Genomic DNA, 19,836 nt, shown 5'->3' on the forward strand with positions numbered 1-19,836 from the left:
GGGGGGGGCGGCCGGTGAGCTGGGGCTGAGGGGGCTTGTGCCCGCCGGTGGGGGAAGGAGGCCGCTGCTGCAGCCCGGTGCACCAAGCCAGAGCTGCTGATGCAGGTTCTAAGTAATTAGTAATTCTAAGTAACTTAATCAGGCTTCTGCCGTCGTGTTAGTTTAAGGCGAATGGTGGAATGCGATAAAGTGGAGTTATAAAACAAAGTCTTGCAGTGGGAGGTGTTCTTCTTTTCGGGACTCTGGTTCTCCTTCTGACCTTACAGTGCAGTTTGATAGGTTGAGGGAAAACCTGCAGTGCTGAAGGTGTGACTCCTTCCTGTGTGTGTTTATACTTAATGATAACCTCAAGCCTACGGAGTAAGTGAATAATGGTATAGAGAAGAAATGTATTTTTCTCTAGAGTGTGTGTGGAACAACTAATTTTGTCGTGTGATACCTCTAGAGAGATCAGTTCTGCAAAACTTTGTACTGGTGAGTTGTTGGGTATGTGCAACTTTAGACACTAACAAAAGATTTCAGGGTTTTGATCTTCCAAGTCAAGTTTCTCAAGGTTTTAACTAAACACTGTAGGTATTACTTTAATCTGTCAGATGCCATAATTGTATCTCAGAGTTCTGAGGGAAGAAATATGACAGTACTCTGGTGCATTGAGAATCATTGTAACCTCAGGGTATGTTTAAACTAGTTCAGGAGAAGTTAGTCTTGTGTGGGTTTCCAAAGTCATATTATTACAGTCTTGTAATAAAACTTTTGCAATTGCTTTTTGATTTTTCAATTCAAAAATAAAAAGATAGTTGACTAAAAGTAACTGGTGTGTTGGGCATAGTGTGTAATGAAGTGAAATGTAATTATTTTTCAGATATCTGAGGTGAAAACACACGTGTAAACCCTGGCGTTTACAGAAGATGAAAGACATCGACATAGGAAAAGAGTACATTATACCCAGTCCTGGGTATAGAAGTGTGAGGGAGAGAGCCAACTCTGTGCAACATGAAGAGCAGGAAGGGTCAAAATTTCAGCATGCTAAACATAAGGTCAGTTTATTTTTTCATTGCTTGTGTTGCAGTATGTGCTTATTAAATCACATTCAGCAGCAGCCCTTCTGCTGTGCCAGCTCTGTATAGATTCGCTGCATTGAAGGTCAATAATGAATATTCCCTTCTGTTTGAAGAGGTCATTCCAAGGGGTACTGTAGCTATATTAGTAACAAGTCTGAGCACTTAGTAAGTATTTTTCCCTTTTAAATGTGACTTTAGTAACATTTGAACAAAATAGACTTTTTTTTAGTATTCAGATCTCAGTGTGAATCCAGGAAATGTTTTAAGCTTTTGTACTTAAGAGAATCATTACAACCAAGTAAGAACAGTGAAGAGCTCAGCACAAATCATGCACCATTCAGTGTAGGCAGCTGAAAAAATTCTTAATCATGCCATGTTTTTCTCAAGGATTAATTTTCTAAAGCAGATGTCTAGCTTGTTCTAGTATCAAGACTTATACTTTTTCCCCTCAAAAGTAATTTGTATTGAATACTGTTTCTTGTGCATCTGTGTATTTAACATGGTGAGGTGCAATCATAATTGCTTCTAGTTTAATTTGAGAGCTGTGTCTTGAAATAACCACTGGCTTAGAGCTTGCATGTTATTGTTCTGAGCTTCCAGTTTTTTAGAGCTTCTTTTCGCTGAAAAGAGTGTGTATACCAAGTGCTACAGGGCAAAAAAAAAAAATGCTCAGATAAATGGAATCACCCATGCTGGTGAGAGATATGGTCTGAAACTAATAACCTGTGCCAGTTGAAGATTAAAAATGTTAGCTGCTCTCAATGCTAGCACTGAAATACTTTTTTTACCTGTCCTTAACCTTTTCTAAAATACTAATGCACTTTCTGCAGCCAGACAAATGAAGTTAATATTGCTTATGTCTGAATTTTTTTTTTTCAATGACAAGGTGTTAGCAAATGTGTTGCTGGGTGTACTATGTAGATTGCCTGTGCCAGGCCTGGCGCAAGAAGGTTGGAGATAGGGGAACTCGCTGTATTTGTATGGAGGAATTGTGAAGACTGCTTTTAAAAGGCTTAAGTTTTGCTGTATTATACTGGACACCGAGATACTGTGTACTTCAGATAAGGCTTACCTTGTTTCACTGGGGCTTAAAGGGTTTTGCCAGGTGTTTTTTATGTGGGCTAGCAGTGCTCAGTGCTGCACTGCTGTTTTTTGAGGTTGGAGTGATCTGCTGTGCCGCAGGCTGAGTGCGGTTTGCACTTGCGGGCCCTGCAGCTCCCACTGTCCCTACAGGCTCTATGACTCAGCAGACTATTGCTGACGGTGTTCAGAGGAAGGTAAAGTGTCTGATTGCATTAGAGCAGGCACTGATGCAGAACTAAGAGCCCTCTGGAGTCACAGTGTAGCTTCTTAAAGGCATTTATTATGTTGATGTCATGGGCTTGCCACCCAGTGTATACCATCCAGTAGCAAATCTGCTCTGTCAGATTACTAGTGACAACAGTGATGTCATTGGTGGACAGCTTTGTTTCCTGACCAGTGGCAGTGGAGTTAAGCAGTACTGATAGCGTGTTATCTCTGCCCGTTGGTCTGCATTGTCTCATGTTGATGCCTGATTTAACTTTGAGGACAAAATCCTTATTTTACCTCTAAACCTTTTAAATGAATGAAATCAATCAAACCAGCGTTTTGTTTCAACAAAATCAAACAACCTATTTGTTTTTCCTGAAGGCTGAAAGTAAGCTAAGTCCTGCATGTCTGTACAGTGTGGCATTAAAATCTCTAACTTTGAGGCAGTTTCAGGTCAGCTTAACTCTGTTGCTGTAGTCTTGTTTACCCTTCTACCTCTACCATTTGATTTGCTGCTTATGACTACAGGGTAGTAGACCCAGATAATTGATTGCAAAACAGGGATTCTGTAGAATTTGTGATTACTGACGCAAGAAAATGGTGCGCCATAGTTCTTACCTAGAACTTTATCTGGTTTGGTTGCTTTGAGTAGAGGAATGAACCTAACTTATCTTGCTAATGGAGTCAGCTAGTTCTGACAGGTTACCCATTTTACTTGTTAGTTATCTTATTCAGTAGGCCAAGGTTGAGTTGATTTCTAGCTCAAACATTGGTATCCTTTTAGTTTTGCTAGCCTTGTAGCTTGGATATATACAATCCATAAACACAAACAACTCTGAATTTACAGCTGCATGTCAGTGAGATTAAATCCTGCTTACTTGCAAAATACTGAGGCTAAGTAAAAGGAGCTGTATTCATAATACCTTGTCTAAGTTACATGTTCATGTACCAAGCTTATTCCTTTCTAGTTGAAACAAGCTCTGGTTTCAGCAGCATTCTTGGCCTGATTGCTTGTTGGGATGCTTTATACTTTTGGTAGTAGGTGTAAGCAAAGACTTTTCTTTCATAAGGCTGAGCTTTGCCTGTTGGGTCAAGTACTTCCCCTCTGCCTACAACAAAAAGGTAGAAGCTGTACCTCAGCTGTTAAGAAAACAGTGTTTCAAGAGGAGAGAAGGGACTGTGTCCTTCACTACTTTATCCTGTTAGGAAACCTGGGGTTGGGTCACATGCCTAAGCAGGTTTATTGGGCACATGTTGGCCCAGCTGGTGACAGAACACAATGGAGGGCTGATGTGAGGAGGAAGGGTAAGACCACATCAGTTCAGATAGAGGGGTTAAGCTGTAGTGGAACTCTGTCATTTGGACAATAGCATCCAGTGTGCCATCAATAGAGGTTTTGGGACTTTCAAATTTTGTGTTGAAAACCTAGCTCAGGATTTGAACTAGCTTGACCAGAAAATAACAAAGCTGTAAGCATGATCTGTATTGCAAGTAACAAGCTGCAAGCAGATTAAGGCTGTTATTTCGCTACTAACTTCAGGTCTTTGTGGAATGCAGGTTTGGGACTTTTGCAGCAGACTTATACTGCATAAGGTAGACTTCTTGCTAACATGTTGCATAGGTACCTCATAACTTGTACAGTGAGATAGAACTGTGTAGCTCCTTCTGAGGAGGCTACAGGAATACACTGCCTCTGGTAGTCAAGGACCACTGGTTAATGGCCAGTGGTGATGACCACTTCTGGCAGGGCTATAGATATACTTGGCTGATCAATAACATGACTCATTGGATATTCTGTTGCCTATATTGCTGCATTTTTATACATCCCTCTTAACTTGAAGTGGACAAGACTAGTTGATTGCCTGATCATGATCTTTATAGGGGAAAGACCTATCTTAATACTGAGCTAAGAACCTTTTTGTATGTCTCTTCTTTGCCTTGCATAAAGGTTGTATTGAACTTCACTCTTTCTGAGCTGAAACCTCCATATCGGTGTTCAAGTTCCCTGATGAAAGGATGTTGTAATGGGTGTTCATGACAATGAAAAAGAACTTGCAATTCTTTCCTTAGAAGCTTAAATGCTGCTTCGTCACAGCCTGAAAGATCACTTCTCTGAAAGACAGGAGCTTTTCAAATAGGCTTCCTGGAATCATAATGGAAGTCATGCTGCAATATAAGTAGGTCTAATCCAACACTTCCTGGTGCTTAATGGGAATGTTGCTATAGAAATTTGGACCTCTGAAATAGGCGCTCCAGGACTGAAATTCAAGAAACAATTTTTATTCAGCTTGTGAATGCATATATTCAGCTTATAAACAAGTTTATGCAATGTGTTCTTATAACAATTGATTTTTAAGTCTTTGGAGATCTTAATGTAGCTTACAAAATAGGGTGTTAACTACATGTTCCCAATGCATAATATCATACTAATTGGGTTTATTGTATGTGGGGACATAGTTCTTCTGAATGAAGATAACTTCTAAGTGCACTTGCTGCCTAGCAATATAGTCAGTCGTCATCTTTGACAAGCTGTTACATTACCAGTGAATAAAAACTAAGGGATGTTTTGAAATGCTGATTTATACTTATACCTTTAGAACTTTTTGTTCTCAAAATGTTTGTGTGCCCTTCAAGTGGTATCTGAAGTAATTGTATTTAATTTTTCTTGTGGAAGCAGTGCATCCTGAGGAGGAGGGCAGATCCCACTGTGTCCATGAAATATACTATAAAATGACAGATGAGGAAGAGAAATAATTTGTTCTCAAACTGGTTTTGGAATAGGCTCTTCTCAAATGTAGAATTCATGTTTATTTGATGGAACAGCAGGTCAGTGAGTATTTTGCTCCACTATCCCATTATGTTCCCAACAACAGCAGAGGATGTAGAAGCAGCTTGTTCTTGTGATACACAATGCTTGTGAGAACTCAATGGTTGCAATTTGAGTCCCTAAGTTAACAATGCTAGGGTACAAACTTACAAATTGTACTTCAAGCTGTAATTGGTTCTGACTGGAAGTAGTGTTCGGGATCAGGTCCATGCTGCTGAAGCATAATGACTGCATCTACAGCATCTGTGATAAGCCTCGGGTATGTATTGCTGTGTTTCAAGGCACTGAGCAGTGTGGAAATGTAGCGATTGCTTTAAACGTGCAGGAAAAATGTGTTGCCAACTTTAGCTATCAGAAACCCTACTAATACTCTTGTGCTCACCTTGATCTCTTATTTTGCAGGTTTGTCTCTGACAGCTTTTGCCAAAGAGCAGAGAATGTGATCAGAACGTGTTGGAGTTGATGTAAATCCTTCAAGCACTGATAGATTTGAAGTGATTTATTGCTATCTGTTCAATAGTCAGATCAACTCTGCCACTCAACCTTTTTGGAGCATCTGAAGTGCCTGAGCCAACTGAACAATTTGAAAAACATGTTCAAAAATAGGAATGTGACTGTAGCCTGGGTACTAGTGCCTTGGCATTTCATGCTCAGAGCAGGTCTTCTACACAGCTGAACTATAACCATAAGCTTTTAGTTGTAGCTGAAGTTGCTGGATGTATCTGCATTTTTCCAGAAGATTCCATATTTTCATAACCCCTTAAACACAAACTTCATGAATCACACCTCAAGTAGGCTCTTAAGGGCTGTAGGTGTTCTCAATTGGTCTCTACACAAAACATACTGCTATAGAGCTGGCTCAGATTACAGCTAGAAGCTGCAGTAGTTTGAGCTGATGCCAGTGCTTGCTGCATGAGAAGGTGAAACTGAAGTTGACTACTTGATCAAGATAACAGGCAAAGTGCTAGATTCAGTTTAATTGCCACCAGCTGAGCATCTTACTGGTGTTTGGCTGTGCTAGGAGATAAGTGCAAGAGTAGAGGAAATCTGGATGTGTATTTGTGTATTTCTGAACCTTGTAACTGGAGCCATTGTGCTCTGTATGGCTACACTTAGCAGCTTGAGGATTTCTTGTCTGTTAATAAACAGACTGCACAAGTTCAGTCTTAGATACCTTATTTCTCAAATCATAGCTGCATAGAAGGTGAGGGAGTACTTAGTTTAGGTAGTGTTGCCATAAAACATGTAAAACTGACACAAGTGTATGTATATAACAAGAAATCTGAATTCTTATAATAGTTTCAACCTTGAACTAGAATTTCAGATTTCATAGTGTAATGCATTTGTGTATTCTGCTGTGGAGTCTGACTGGGAGGAGATACTTATTTTCTGGGGCTCTTAGATAAAATTGGAAGCTAATGCTATTAACTCTGTTTGTATTGTCACTTGACTCTTCTATGAAGCAGGAAAAAACCTAGGGTTTGTCCAGTGATCTTTGGAAGCCTTATATAAAAGGCTATGCTTGGGGAGGCATGTTCCTCTATGGATCCTGCTTTGGTGTGTTCTTCCCCTGCTGTGAACAAACTGCTGCAGTGTAAGGGCGTTGCTGCAGGGAGTAGGTATGATATGTTCCAGAATGAACCAGTTCCTACTGACTAACAGGCAGTTGATCAGATCTGTTACACCATCTGTAACGTCAGCTGAAAATCTAATGCTGCAGTTGAGCAGCTGAAGTAGCAGGGAATTTAGGTGGCTTGATGACTAGACCAGTTCTGCAGACAGTGCCCCTAAGAGGTGCTGCATAACCTTATTCTCTTAGTCGGTAAAGTTTTAACTCAACAATACATGGTATATGCTGTCATAGGAACAAAGCATACTGCGGAGTCTACAACTCTTACACAACTTGTGTGGTATCTGAACACGTGCAGTGTGGTGGGTAGAAACATATTGTGCTAATAAACCTCTAAAACTGGGTCGCTGGGGAACTTCTGTTTCAGAGCAATGGTTTTCCTATAGCTCATTATTCTAGAGCATTTCTAATGAGTGAGCATTGGCAAGCTGAAGTGCCTGTAGGCTGGGACCCTTAGACAAAGAGAAGCCACTGCTGGAACAGGCAGGAGACTTCTGGGGAAAAAGCAGCCCCATAATGTGTTGTGCTGAGAAGAGGGAGATGTCAGGAAGGAGAGGGTAAATGGAGCCAAGGTCTTAAATATAAAGGAAGGTTAGAAATTAGGAATGCATAAGCTCCCGGGCTGAAGGAGGCTAAGTTGAGCAATGCATGAAACTGGGGGATAGCATCCTTCAAACCCAGTTTCAGTGACTTAACTGCCCTGACAGTGCCTAGAATATCTGTGGATATACCCTTGTTAAAAGCTGTAGAGAATTTTCCTGATGTAAATTTGATGGTACTCGACCTTTCTAACCATTGCACAGGAAGGAAGATGAAAACTCTTGCCTGCCTTGGAGCTTCTACTTTGGTTTACTATTGTGTTATCTACAGATGTTTAAGGGATGACTAGGCAGTGCAGCGCTCTCAGGAGCATGTGAAATGCTCTCAAGTTCAATTTTGAGCTATTGTTCTGCTGATTCTTTCAGAAACATGTTTGAATATCCTCAGTGTGATCAGCAGAGCTGAAACTTCAGGAGAAGTTTATGTAATGAACTCAAGAAGGCAAATCTAGACAAGTGAAGTGCCTACACACTGAAGGCATATTTTTCTCTAAATGTTAACTATTTTTACTTTAAGTCTAATGAAAGCAAAACTTCAAAATGTTTTGTCAGTAGTTCTGTTATCTTTGAAAACTTCAAACACAATTGGACTGTGCAGAAGCAAACACTCATGTTATTTTCTAAAGGGGCGTTAATTCCATCATAGTGCCAAAGAACTGAATGTATTACCTTGGTTCAAATAATGTTCTGTCAAGTTATTCTACCATTGAGCTTCTGCTACTAAAGTCATCACTAACTCCATACAAGATCTTCACTTGGTTGTTGGTGAATGTTTTATGATTCTCGAACCACCCTGAAGAAGGATATCGCTGCCTTGTCTTCCATGGATATATGTACATATTACAAGCTGAGAAAGGAGCATATCCATCAGCCAGTTATGTATCTATCAAAAGTTTACCTGAAACCTGGAGGGAGCTTAACTGTATCTGAGGAGCTTTATGCTTAGTAGTAGGAGGAAAAAAAGGCAAAATCCTTCACTGGGCAGAGAGACTCTCTAGAGGAACACTGGTGTTGTAGCTAATTCATGGCTTCCATTGAAACTCACCTGTCTTAGCGCACTAACAATCTTTTGTCTAAGTCTTAGCCATATGATAAAAACCTCACATCTGGACACTTGCCAGTATTCTTTGACCACTGTTGGTTGCTGTTCCTTTGTTCAAAGCAGATTTGTAAATCAGCCTACTCATGACCCAAACAAAGTGTGTGAGGAGCGGATTAACCATCAGTGAAGGAAAGCTTGCAATAACTCTTCCATTGCAGTGTTCCGTGTTACTGCTGGAGACTATCTGCCCTATGGCTGTCTCAAACTCTTTACACTTGTAAGAGATCCATCAAATCGTTCTGGCAACTATCCCAAACTACTGGAGAACTTAACTTGAAATGAGTCAAAACTCACTTATATGCAGGGAGTTCTGATACCCTGAGAAACAGATAGTTAATAGTTTTTGAATGTTCATATCCTAGTGGTAAGGAATAGTCAGTTGTGGTCTGAACTGCATTCTGTGAACAGGCTGTTCCACAAACAACCTGTATTTTAGTCCTTTTTGAGGACTAAGGTTAAAGAATTTCAAAATCAACATGTTTGGAGCCCAGAGCTGTTTACTTTGAGTTTACTAGTTCATTTGCCACTTGAGTGGGGTGCATGGAATTTTGGAAGCATGCATTGGTACAGGAAGGTGAATTGACTAAAAGGCTGTTGTACTAGGCTTGGTAAATGCTGTGGTGCCAAGGCTTCCGCTCTCATTTGCAGGTGGTTCCACTCCGTGGAAGTTTGAGTTTAAAGACTCCCTGCATGCTCTTGACGTTGTACTAAATTGACCTGTGTAGCTTCTATTGTGACCTAGCTTAGGCATGGCCTGAGTAAAGGATACTACTGGAAGAACACCTCCAGCACATGGCAGGCTGTCTGCATGTGGTTCAGGATAGCCTGAGCAAGCCAGGAGCCAAATCCTAAGCCTGTGCTGTGCTACTTTGATCTGCTTAGTAAGGAGTTAGTTTCCCAGCTTTGTGGTCAGAGCACATGTGGGGTGCCAATTCCATAGGGCAACTTACATTTAAGGTTGATTGTTATTTCTGCTGTTACTGTACTGTCATCATCCACCAACTATGTATCTCCAGTGCCGGATGATCAACCTCAGCTCTGAATGAATCCTGTAGCCTTTGATTACAAGATCATGGATACTACTTTTAATGCAAAACAAAAGACATGGATTCATGTATACCAGAAGCCTAAGCAGGTACACAGCTGCTAATCAGATGCATACATGGCAGCTACTGTTGCAAAATTGTAAAATGAACACTACATGTCAAACTCTGCATTTCTTGGATTGCAGAAATAAGTGGACTTGCCAGGGAAGGGTTTAGAACACTTCACCTCAATGCTATTGCTTGCCAGAATTCAAAAGCAAGGTCAAATAAGCAATGTTCCTGGAAGAAATTGATATACCTGTCCTCAGCAAGGGCTCTATGTGCATCAAATAAAAGTGCTTAATACACGTTACTAAAATATTCAGGTTCATCATAAATGTACATACCCTGATCTTGTTTGGCTACAGAGCCCCAATATCAGTGCCAAGCACTACTGGGGGACTTCTCCTCTAATCTGAGGATGCATAAACTCCAGCTAGCTTTGAAACCATGACTCAAATGCTAATTCAACTTCTGCTAATCCCAGCCTGGAAAAGCAACTGCAGAGGTTTTGTGTAACAAAGTCACATGTAACACTGTGTTAGAGTCAATGACTGGACTTCAAGCTGTTGAATCTCTGAACTCCTGTGGCAACTCAGAGCATGCTCCTGAACAGCTAATTCTCTTTTCACTTAAGTGTGGCACAGCTGCTCTTATGCCTGCATTTTGATACATGTTGGTGCTGCAAAGAGCTGTTCTTCCAGCAGAAGCGGGGAAGGCAGCGAAGACATGAGCTTTCATTTATACTCCACGTGTCAGGAGGTAGAAGAAAATGGAGGCCCTGGCTTCTTGGCGTGGTTCATTGCAGCAGTCCTGGAAGCTGTAACCATAATTTCTAGGCAGCTAAAGCTATCTGGTGGTCTCATCTTGGTACTATGTGATTCTGTTGTGCTGCCTGTACTTTGCAGTCAGTGTATACAGGTGTCTAAAATGTCAATGCCTTCTTCCTCACACCCGTTGTCTGTGATCTAGCCCCGTGCCTGCTCCTTGCTGCCTTGTCTTCAGGGAGACAGCTGGTATGGGTGGATGATACATCAAATTAGTCTTAAATAGGCTCACATTTTAATCAGGCAGAGTATTATAAAGCGTTCTAGCTACAGAGCAGGCTGGGAGTCTAATGCTGCAAAGCCCCTCTGTTATACTCTTGAAGACTGTGCATCAAATCCAGTGAAAGAAGAGTCAATTGCCTTAGTGGAATATAAAGTTCCTAGAACACTTGCTATTTCACTAAACAACAGCAGATTTGACAATATTTGGACCTGCAAATCTACTTAATTTTTAGATGCTCCTGGGTTGGGTAACTTCCAGAAGCTTGGACAACAGTGCTCTAGGGGTTGCCTGTGCTTCCTGCAAAAGCAGTGTGTAAAACACCTAACTACTTTCAGGTAGGGTTATGCTTGGAAAGGCTCAGAGGAGTTTCTGGGAAGAAGGATGTAATTACAACTTCAGAGTATCTCTTCCCAGACTCTTGTTTTAATTTGGTTTAGTTATCTTTAAGCTAACTGGAACAGTTGATCCTATTCTTTCCCAGCCTATACAAACTAATAACTAATCTTGTTTTGAAACACCAGCCCTTCAATGAAATCTCTTAACTATTTTATAGTTGCTGTTCATCCCAGAGTTGGAATATGAAGAATGCTTTAAGCACTGAGCAGAACTGGTGATCATATAGTTCTCCTCCCCATATGCCTGCCTAGTCCTGAGCTCTGTTGTGCTGGTCTGTTAGTTCCCCATTTGCCTTTCCTTACTGGGAGCTTGAACAAAGGAGTGAGGGGCCTGCTGAGCTCTGCCTTCTAAATGGAAGAGCTGGGAGTTCCCATTCTGCACCACTGCCAACTCAGATTTCTTTACTGCTTAAATAAAACAATTTTAACTTTGTAATACAGAATGCAAAAGCTACTATGGTTGATTTAGTATCAGCTGCAAGGATCAAAAAAAGGAGTCTTTATATGTCTGCTCTAGTTTTCAGTCTGGTAGCAGTAGGACCAGAAGAGATGCAGCTTCTTCCCTGCAGTGATCTGAGCCCAGGAAGATGTTCTGCCTTATGGAAGAGGAGACAATAGTTGTTTGGTGGGTGGGGTTTGGCTTGTATGTTGACTGCATACACATCGAACTCTTTCCCTGCAAGATGAGTAAGGGATGGAAAAATCTGTTTTACTTGGCCTCCAGGCTTGTCTGGTCTTGCTATTATCATCTGATGTTACAGCTGTCAAACCAATAAATTGCTACCTTCTCTATTAAATATGAGATTGCCTGTATGACAGGCTAGGATCTCACTGGGTTTCTTGTTTCTTGTTTTTCCTTCCTGTACACAACACAGCTGCCTCCTTTTTCTTCACCTGCTGCCTGTCCTCAGAGACAAATGCCCGTGTTGGCTACTTAGCAGACTTTCAGAAGTGTCCTATTTCACATATTTGAGTTTGCTTGCCTTCCTGCATGATGTTCCTGATGCCCCTCTTCCTTTCTACAGAACTTCTGTCTTGCTTACCTCTGACATTGTGGATATTTGACAGCTTTGTAGCTTGGCTCCTAAATTTTCTGTATTTTCATGGCCTTCTCACGTGACCTTGGCGTGTGGATTGTGCATTTGGTACTGCTGTCTCTAATTTAAGGAACAAATTCTTCTCCTTGCCCTTAAACAACTTGTTTTCCTCACCTCAACCACACTTTCTGTTGTGACACATCTTGAGCCAACTGTGTTATATTTCTGGCGCTCACATTACCTTATGTGCTTAGCATTGCTATGACCAATTTGTTGAACAAGGAAATCGTGATAACAGGTGCTGGTAGGGTTTTGTTGCGCTCTCAAGTTGCAGAAAGTCAGGTGGCAGGTGTGCTTTGTGGTAGTAGCATCAGCTGTGCTTCTCTTTCTCTGGCTGTGGAGGTAAAAGAATAAGATCATGAGTGGAGTGATGCCTCCTCAATGCTCTCCATATTCTTGGGAATTGCATGCAGGATTAAAAGTTTAGCTGTTTTCTTCATCTGTTATTTTTTTTCCAGTCATTTCCAGTTGAACCCTATCAGCTTGCACCCAGGTGTGCCACCTCTTTGTGAAATGTACAGTGTAGAACCATTATCCTCTGGGAGCTGCCCATGGCTTCGGAAAGTTGTTTGGAATCCACCAGCTGTTAATAAGATGCTGGGTAAATGATTGCTTTTGCCCTCTGTCATGTGTTTAATAAGCCATGATGTGTTTATCCTATGTGAGTGTAATTCCCCCATTTATGCATTTGAACTTCACAGCATCCTGTGACAGAGAATTCTAAATATAAATATGCCTTGTGTGAAAAACATTAATTTCACTGAGTGTCCCCAGTTCTTTTGTTATAAGAACAGTTGAAAAGTCTTAAATTTATGCTTGCGTGGAAGCTGTTCCAATCCCAACTGCTCTTATTGCTCACAGAAAGTAATTTTAAGTATAATACCCCTTTTGAAGGGAAGTGATAGGGGACTGACTCTGGTATTCAAAAAGGAAGCAAACCCTAGTTTTTTTAAGTGGTATGGTAATGTTTCCTGCTTTATTCTTTGTGTCTTTTGTAACAATTCTTTATTGTCTTTTTGATGATGCTGAGTAGCAGCTGCTCTTTTTCAATAAATGCCTGAATGATTCCCCCCCTTCCAATTAGTGATATCTGGTTTAGGCTTGTTTTGTTTCTGTGAGCATTTCTTTAGAGTTATCGACACCATCTTGTATCACCTCGTTCATTGCTTGTATTGGTATATTAATAAGTTGCTGAACTAGAAAAAGTGCTATCGGATTTCTGTTTAATAGTGCAGCCATGATTTATTAGATGCTTCTTTCAAGGGCAGTGCTGGAGCCTGTTATACAACATTACTAATGACTTCAAGGGTTTAGTTTCCAAGAAAACTGTATGTACGTGCAGGCAATCAGGATACCGCCACCTGATGAACACCTGAAGAAATAATTGGGATTCAGAAACCTAAATTAACAGTGTTGAGGTTGTTGCTAGTTTTTGTGCTTCAGTCTTTTGCTCTAGAAATGCATTGTAGAACTGCATAGGAGTCTCAGTTCTTAGTGATAACCTCTGTGCTTTGAAGGTTTTCTAATGTAACACAGAACTGTGTGGTCTTTCATAGAATCTTAATTGTACGGTAGCTTGCTGCATTTGCTTCCTGATAGTCGTAGATGTGAGATTTTGACAGCCTTGCCAAGATGGAGATGAGCAATGTTCTCAACTAGGGGTTTGTGCTTACACTTGCCTATATGGCAAGAGGTTATAAAGGCCTTTCAAAGGCAGTGCCCCAGTCTCTTAGCAATGCGTCTGTTCCACCTTTGCTGAGCGAATTCTGTTGAGCAGCTCTGGAGAGTCTATTTTTCACAGTGAGAGTTCTAGAACATTATCTTTGGACTGTCTAAAAATACAGTATCTTGCAATTGTGCTTTCTTATTAAAAAACTATTCTTGTTTGTAAGTGGTGAAAAACTTCTTTTATGCTGACAAATGCAGCTTATTTTAGTTTTGGGAGACTTTTTTTAACTTGCAGGCACTTTTTGTGTGCTCTGAAAAACAATGATTTTGCAAATAGCCTGTGGCATCACCTACGAATAAGCATGTTATCAGCAACAGAGTGTTTGGGCAGATCTGCCTGCGGCTCTTGTAAAGGGTAACACGGCAAACTAGCTATGAATTCCTCTGCGGTAACTGGAAAAGCAGCGAGGAAAGGAAGACTTTTCCCCACTACTGAGTCGTTTGAGATGTCTTTGGCAGGTCCTGTATTAATGCTGATTTGGTTAGATTTAGTAAGGTGGTTTTGCCCTTAGTGAGTCAGTAATTTAATATAAATTTAGTGAGGGGTCTTTCAATTCAGATTTCAAGCGTTGCATTTTTTTTGAGTCACTCCATGTGTCATAATGTTGTAATGTTATTTTGTTTTCGTACTACTTTGCCATCTTCTTTTGTAATCACAGATTTAGGTGTAGCGAGTGAGTTTTCTGAGATCAGGATCATGGATTGTTGACAACATGCTTAGGCACTATTTAAGCACTTTGGTTAAATAAATAAAGGACAGATTTACGTTATTATCAATTTCCTGTTCTTATCCTTGACGTGAGTGGAAGCTAGGTGTATTAATGTGCTGTATGCTTACGTGTTAATGTAGTACAAAGTCTCTGACCCATGGTGGCATTTCTGACAAAAATTATGTGATGCAGAGTTAAGTGCTTGCTGCTGATATGCGTTTAGCGTTTTGCAGTTACTGTGTTTTTGAAGGCTATAAGGCACTTACAGTTGCTGTTTTCAAAGAAACAATAAACGGTCCGTTATATTAGCAGAACCAGTAGTGAGCCCTTTGCAAGTATAGATAGCAAGCTAATCTCCTCAGATAGTTTTGCCACATCTAGTTTCTGATCCAAAGGTTTGTTTGAACTCTGCAACATTTTGACTACTCCATATCGTTGCTGTTTCCTTTCTCCTCTTAGATTAGCATTTAGGTCTGCCTATCACCAGGGCTGTGGAAAAAAATCTCCTGAGATAAGGTTTGCCTTTTCAGTGGTTGTTAACAAAGTTGCTGAGCTATTGAGAAGTGTGGCTGGGAGCCGAGAAAATTGTCATCCTTGGTCCATTTAGTTAAGGGAAAAAGAGACAAAGCAGGAAACATGATAAAAGAAAGTACAATTCTGCTTCATGCATATTAGTTTGGTTTTTTTTAATCTAATCCAAGGTGTTTTTGAAGAAGGGAGTTTAGTAGCATTCTGAAAATAATTCGAATTTTCTGTGGATAAGAATATCTAAATTCTAAAGACGGTGTAAATTCATAAAGAATGTATGTTGTAATTTCACTGCATAAGCCAGTCATTGATTTCCTGAACTGTTGTCAGAGGTACTTGATTTTGTCACTTTCCTCCATTGTGTTTCCTGTGGCAGGATGCAAGATTAGTCTGGTGTATCCGTTTATCCTTTGAATGTACAGGCACAATACTGGTGTTAATTTGTTTTACAAGTGCATCGATCTAATGCAGATGGAGGACTGTGCCTTCCATGTCTTTGCTGCCAGGCTGAAGCCTGTCCTCTAAGATATTTAAATGATAGTGATTGCTGTTGCACAATAATTTACAGAAGAAAAGAGGTGCAAAGTTGCTGGAGTCAGCAGTCTTGGACTCTAAACATAGTTTTGAAGCCTGACTGCTGTCTGTCTTGTGAAAGCAGATTGAATGCCAGGATGCCTTGGAAGCAGCTGCTCGGGCAGAGGGCCTGCCACTGGACACCTCCGTGCATTCCCAGCTGAGAATGCTGGACGAAGAGCATCACAAGGGCAAATACCACCATGGCCTGAATGCACTGAAACCCATACGGACTACTTCCAAGTAAGTCTTAGGCTACAAAGGAACTGATACAGCATTTGCCTTTCAAACCAGTCACAAAGCAGGATTGCAGCTGTAGGTCTGCTGACTGATACTGAAAACATTAGAATTTGTTTAGCGAATGTGACCGGCATGGGCCATTTGGTACTCTGAGTACTTCCAGTGAGAGGGGGCTTTGTTTTTTCTCAGGGATTTACAATTCTGTTTCCTTTTTCATTTGTTTGTGATTTTTTTTTTTTTCTTTTAGACACCAGCACCCTGTTGATAATGCTGGGCTTTTTTCCTGCATGACCTTCTCCTGGCTCACTCCTTTGGCCCACAGAGCGTACAAGAAAGGGGAATTGTTCATGGATGATGTATGGTCTTTATCAAGGCACGAGTCTTCAGATGTCAATTGTAGAAGGTAGAGACATCTTGTTCCTTACTATTTTCTTGTTTCCTCTTTTTTTTATACATTAGTTCATAGGCAATGATATCGTATTGTCCTAGAAAAGCAGCACTGATATTTTGTTCTGCCTTTCTCAGAATAGTGGAATTGATTTAGTTTTATCCTTCATAGATGACTTCCTCCTGCTGCACTGTTTCTGTACTCTTGCTGATTTCAGTGTACTTAGAGGGTTATGTCTCCTGCAGTGTTTTGCAATTGTTTTTCTGTTTTTTGCATGTCTTTAAACTTTTTTTTATTAAAATACAGTTATTTCTCAAGGCTACACTGAAAAAAAAATTCTGTACTAAACCAATGAAAAGTAATTCTGACAGTAGCAAGGTGATTTGAATATGGGTCAGATCTTGCAATCAGGTTAACCTTTTATGGCTAATGAGAATTTTTCAGGTTTTGACTCCACAAGTCTTCTGTCAGATCAGCAAGGAAAGACTGTGACAAGTCAGTATATTAAGATTGCCAAAGGGACTCCAGGCAAAGCAAAAAGCATTTTGTTTTTCATCCTTCTCTTCCATAGAAGTAACACAGAATAGATATTTCAAGATGTAGGTATTTCTCTTTACCTCCTAGAATGTAGCATGTATTTATTTCTCTTGATATCTAGTAATTTTTGTTGCTTTGAGCTAGGAAATGCTTGGAATTTTCACAAAGAGGTACCTATGAGCTTGTATGTTCTCTCATGGTGAAAAACTTACAAGAGACGGCTTCTGTTTTTATTAGGCTGGAGAGATTGTGGCAGGAAGAACTGAAAGAAAGTGGGCCTGATGATGCTTCTCTACGGAGGGTTGTCTGGATTTTCTGCCGCACCAGGCTCATCATTTCCATAGTGTGTTTGATGATCACGCAGCTCGCGGGTTTTAGTGGACCAGTAAGTAATATCCATCCTTTTTTTAACAACCCCAGAGGGCTCCATCTCATGTCCAACTGTAATATCTTAAGGTTTCATTGCAGAATCACTGAAATGTTTTGACTAGCTAGAAATTTTGGGGCAAAATTCCAGAGTGCTAAGATAATCCAAGATAGGTTTCCTACAGCTGGTGGATCAGTTGCTGAATACCAAGGCCAAGTTCTTGGAGAAAGGAGGGGGAGTTTAGATATCTTGGAGGAAATGCACATTTGTTTTTTCTCTTTGATTTTGAGTATAGTTTAAAGTTCTTCCTTAACTGGTATGTGGTCTTTTCGCATAAAATTTTTATGTGCAGGTCCTTTAATTGTTTTCTTTTTCTTTTTGCAATTCTGTATATGTATCTTGGAATAAAATTCAGTCTGATAAAACACTAATCTTAGATTATTGGCATTAATAGCACAGTCTTCAAGAAGTGGAACGAAACAATTTCATTAGAGCACTACTTAGCAACTAATGTGAGCAGGTCTCAACAAATCTGTGGGTATAGTCTTTACTGATCCTACAGAGAATGGTCAGACAGGTTTCATGTAGAAGTGTTAGAGTATGTTATTGCCTCTAGGAACTGCTGCTGTTTGTTGCTATGGGTCGTAATGAAGATAACAACATATGGGACTTGACATTCACACCATTTTTTGTCACCTGTTTGTTGCACATGCTGTGCAGATTTACAGTTGAAATTTTGACTAAATTTATTCTCTACACATTTCCCTTGAGGAGTAGGAGCAGTATTACTGCTAGTAGTACACGTTTCAGTGTGCTGGTAAGCTGAAGGTTCATTTCTTGGGTAAGTACACTTGGGCGCACTGTTAGGTGAAATGTCTTTTTAAAATGTTTTCCTGCTTTTAAATGTCTTATCAAAATGATGTTCTGCTTGTTAAGCCTTTTTTAAAGTTTGCCTTGTTTCCTGTAGTTTCATGAATAACAATAAATGTTTTTGTGGTATTGTTTTCTTGGTAACAATTTATAATAACTTGTGTTATAAAATATATGAACATACTTTGGTAATTAGCAATAAATCGTCATTAAGGTTTTAACAGCACTAGCTTTCCCCAAGAAGAGCTTCTGTCATTGTTTCACTACAGGGCTTTGGTAGATGCTTTTATCTTTAGCAAAGAACTTGCAGCAGGGTCGCCCCTAATTTCTGTAGTGTAATCTTCTCAATTTGTCTCAGCCAAACTGCTGAATGAGAGAGAGCAGGAGGGGAAGGAGAAAAACCAACTTGACGAGGCTGGGGGCTACCGCTGCAATTGGTGCTCGATTTGGGTAATTTAAAATTATCTATAGACATTTGGCCATTTACAGGCAACCTTATTCATTTCTCTGAATAAGGAACAATTCCTTTTTGGTTCCATCATTTGGCTTGAAAACTAAGTCTTTACCATCCCTCCTCCCTCTTTTTAAAAATGGCGTGCCTCATAGATATGCCTATGCTGTCTCCTCAGAAGTATCAGTGCTTTCTTGTGTTGTTACACACTTTCAGTCACTTGAAGGTGAAAAAGGAGATCAGGAAAAGCACTTGACTTGACCTCACGTATTGGTGAAAATTACAAAAATGGAGTTAAACACCATGTTGAATTCAAAAATTTTAGTTGAATGTCTAGACCTTGAAATGCCAGCCAACAGCTGTGGCTTTGCTAATGATCATTGTGATGGTTATAACTAGAAAGGAGTTGTTGTAGACTTCCTGCCTGGGGTTTTTTTGATAGCTCAGATCCTTCAAGGGTCTTCCTTTTTTTAAATTTTGGCAAATTCTGCATCTGGCACAGTATCAGAATCCCGTAACCTGGTGAGACAGCTGCATGTGCCAGACTGCCTTGTAATAACCATCAGAATGTACTAGTATAGGTGAGATACTATTTATCTCCAGTGAATATTTGCTGCCATTTGATCAGCTACCAAAACTTTCAAGTTTGGGTTGAGGAGCAAAGAATTTTTTTGATTACTAAAGATGATCAGTTTAACTCCAGGTCTGAACAGTGTACCTGTTTGTAACTGTTCAGAGCTATTCCTCCTGTTTGGGAGATGGGGAAACTTGCTATCTTAGTGGAGTACAGCCTGACAGTTTGGTCAGTTATTGGAGGGGGGAGTGGTAAGCTGTTGGAGGTAAGTTTCCCAATTTCCCAGTTGGCTCCAGTTGCAGCCTGCCCCGTGCTGTCGCATGCTGGCTGCAGCAGGGATGCCGGCACTGCAGTGGGACCAGTGACAGAAGCTGTTCTTTAGAATTTTCAGGATGGCTGTTTTCTGCGTCAGAATGAGACAGTCCTGCTGGGCAGAGCCAACGCCAAGAGCAAAGGTAAGGTAATGTTTATTCAATGGGAATGCTTAAGACAGCCAAGCAGCTAGTACCAACTGCTACAGTAATAGTCACAGGAGTTCCTTTTTCCCCATTAGCTTTAGTTTTTGTATCTTGTTTTGTAAGTAACTGTAAGCTGGATCCTTGTCATTGAACTAGTTTGAATTCAAATAGTATGTGTTCAGATGTAAATGTTAATTCTGTGTGACTTTTTTCCCCTCCCTTTTCAAAATTCTTTAATCTGCTGTTTCCTCTTTTCTTTCTTCCGGAAAAAAAATT

At 40.3% G+C, this 19,836-nt stretch overlaps 1 protein-coding gene across 1 annotated transcript in view; it reads left to right on the forward strand.

Moving 5' to 3' along the window:
- The first annotated feature begins 861 nt into the window (after positions 1-861).
- Positions 862-19,836, forward strand: part of ABCC5 (ATP-binding cassette, sub-family C (CFTR/MRP), member 5) — a 47,710-nt gene continuing 28,735 nt past the window's right edge. Inside the window, exons 1-4 of the mRNA XM_009883328.1 lie at positions 862-1,037; positions 15,761-15,918; positions 16,163-16,318; positions 17,078-17,225. Coding sequence (XP_009881630.1) covers positions 909-1,037; positions 15,761-15,918; positions 16,163-16,318; positions 17,078-17,225 — 591 coding nt within the window. The 5' untranslated portion in view covers positions 862-908. The remainder of the gene's footprint in view (positions 1,038-15,760; positions 15,919-16,162; positions 16,319-17,077; positions 17,226-19,836) is intronic.

The sequence above is a fragment of the Charadrius vociferus genome, unplaced genomic scaffold (genome assembly GCF_000708025.1).
Source record: "Charadrius vociferus isolate BGI_N301 unplaced genomic scaffold, ASM70802v2 scaffold214, whole genome shotgun sequence".
Taxonomy (NCBI): Eukaryota; Metazoa; Chordata; class Aves; order Charadriiformes; family Charadriidae; genus Charadrius; species Charadrius vociferus.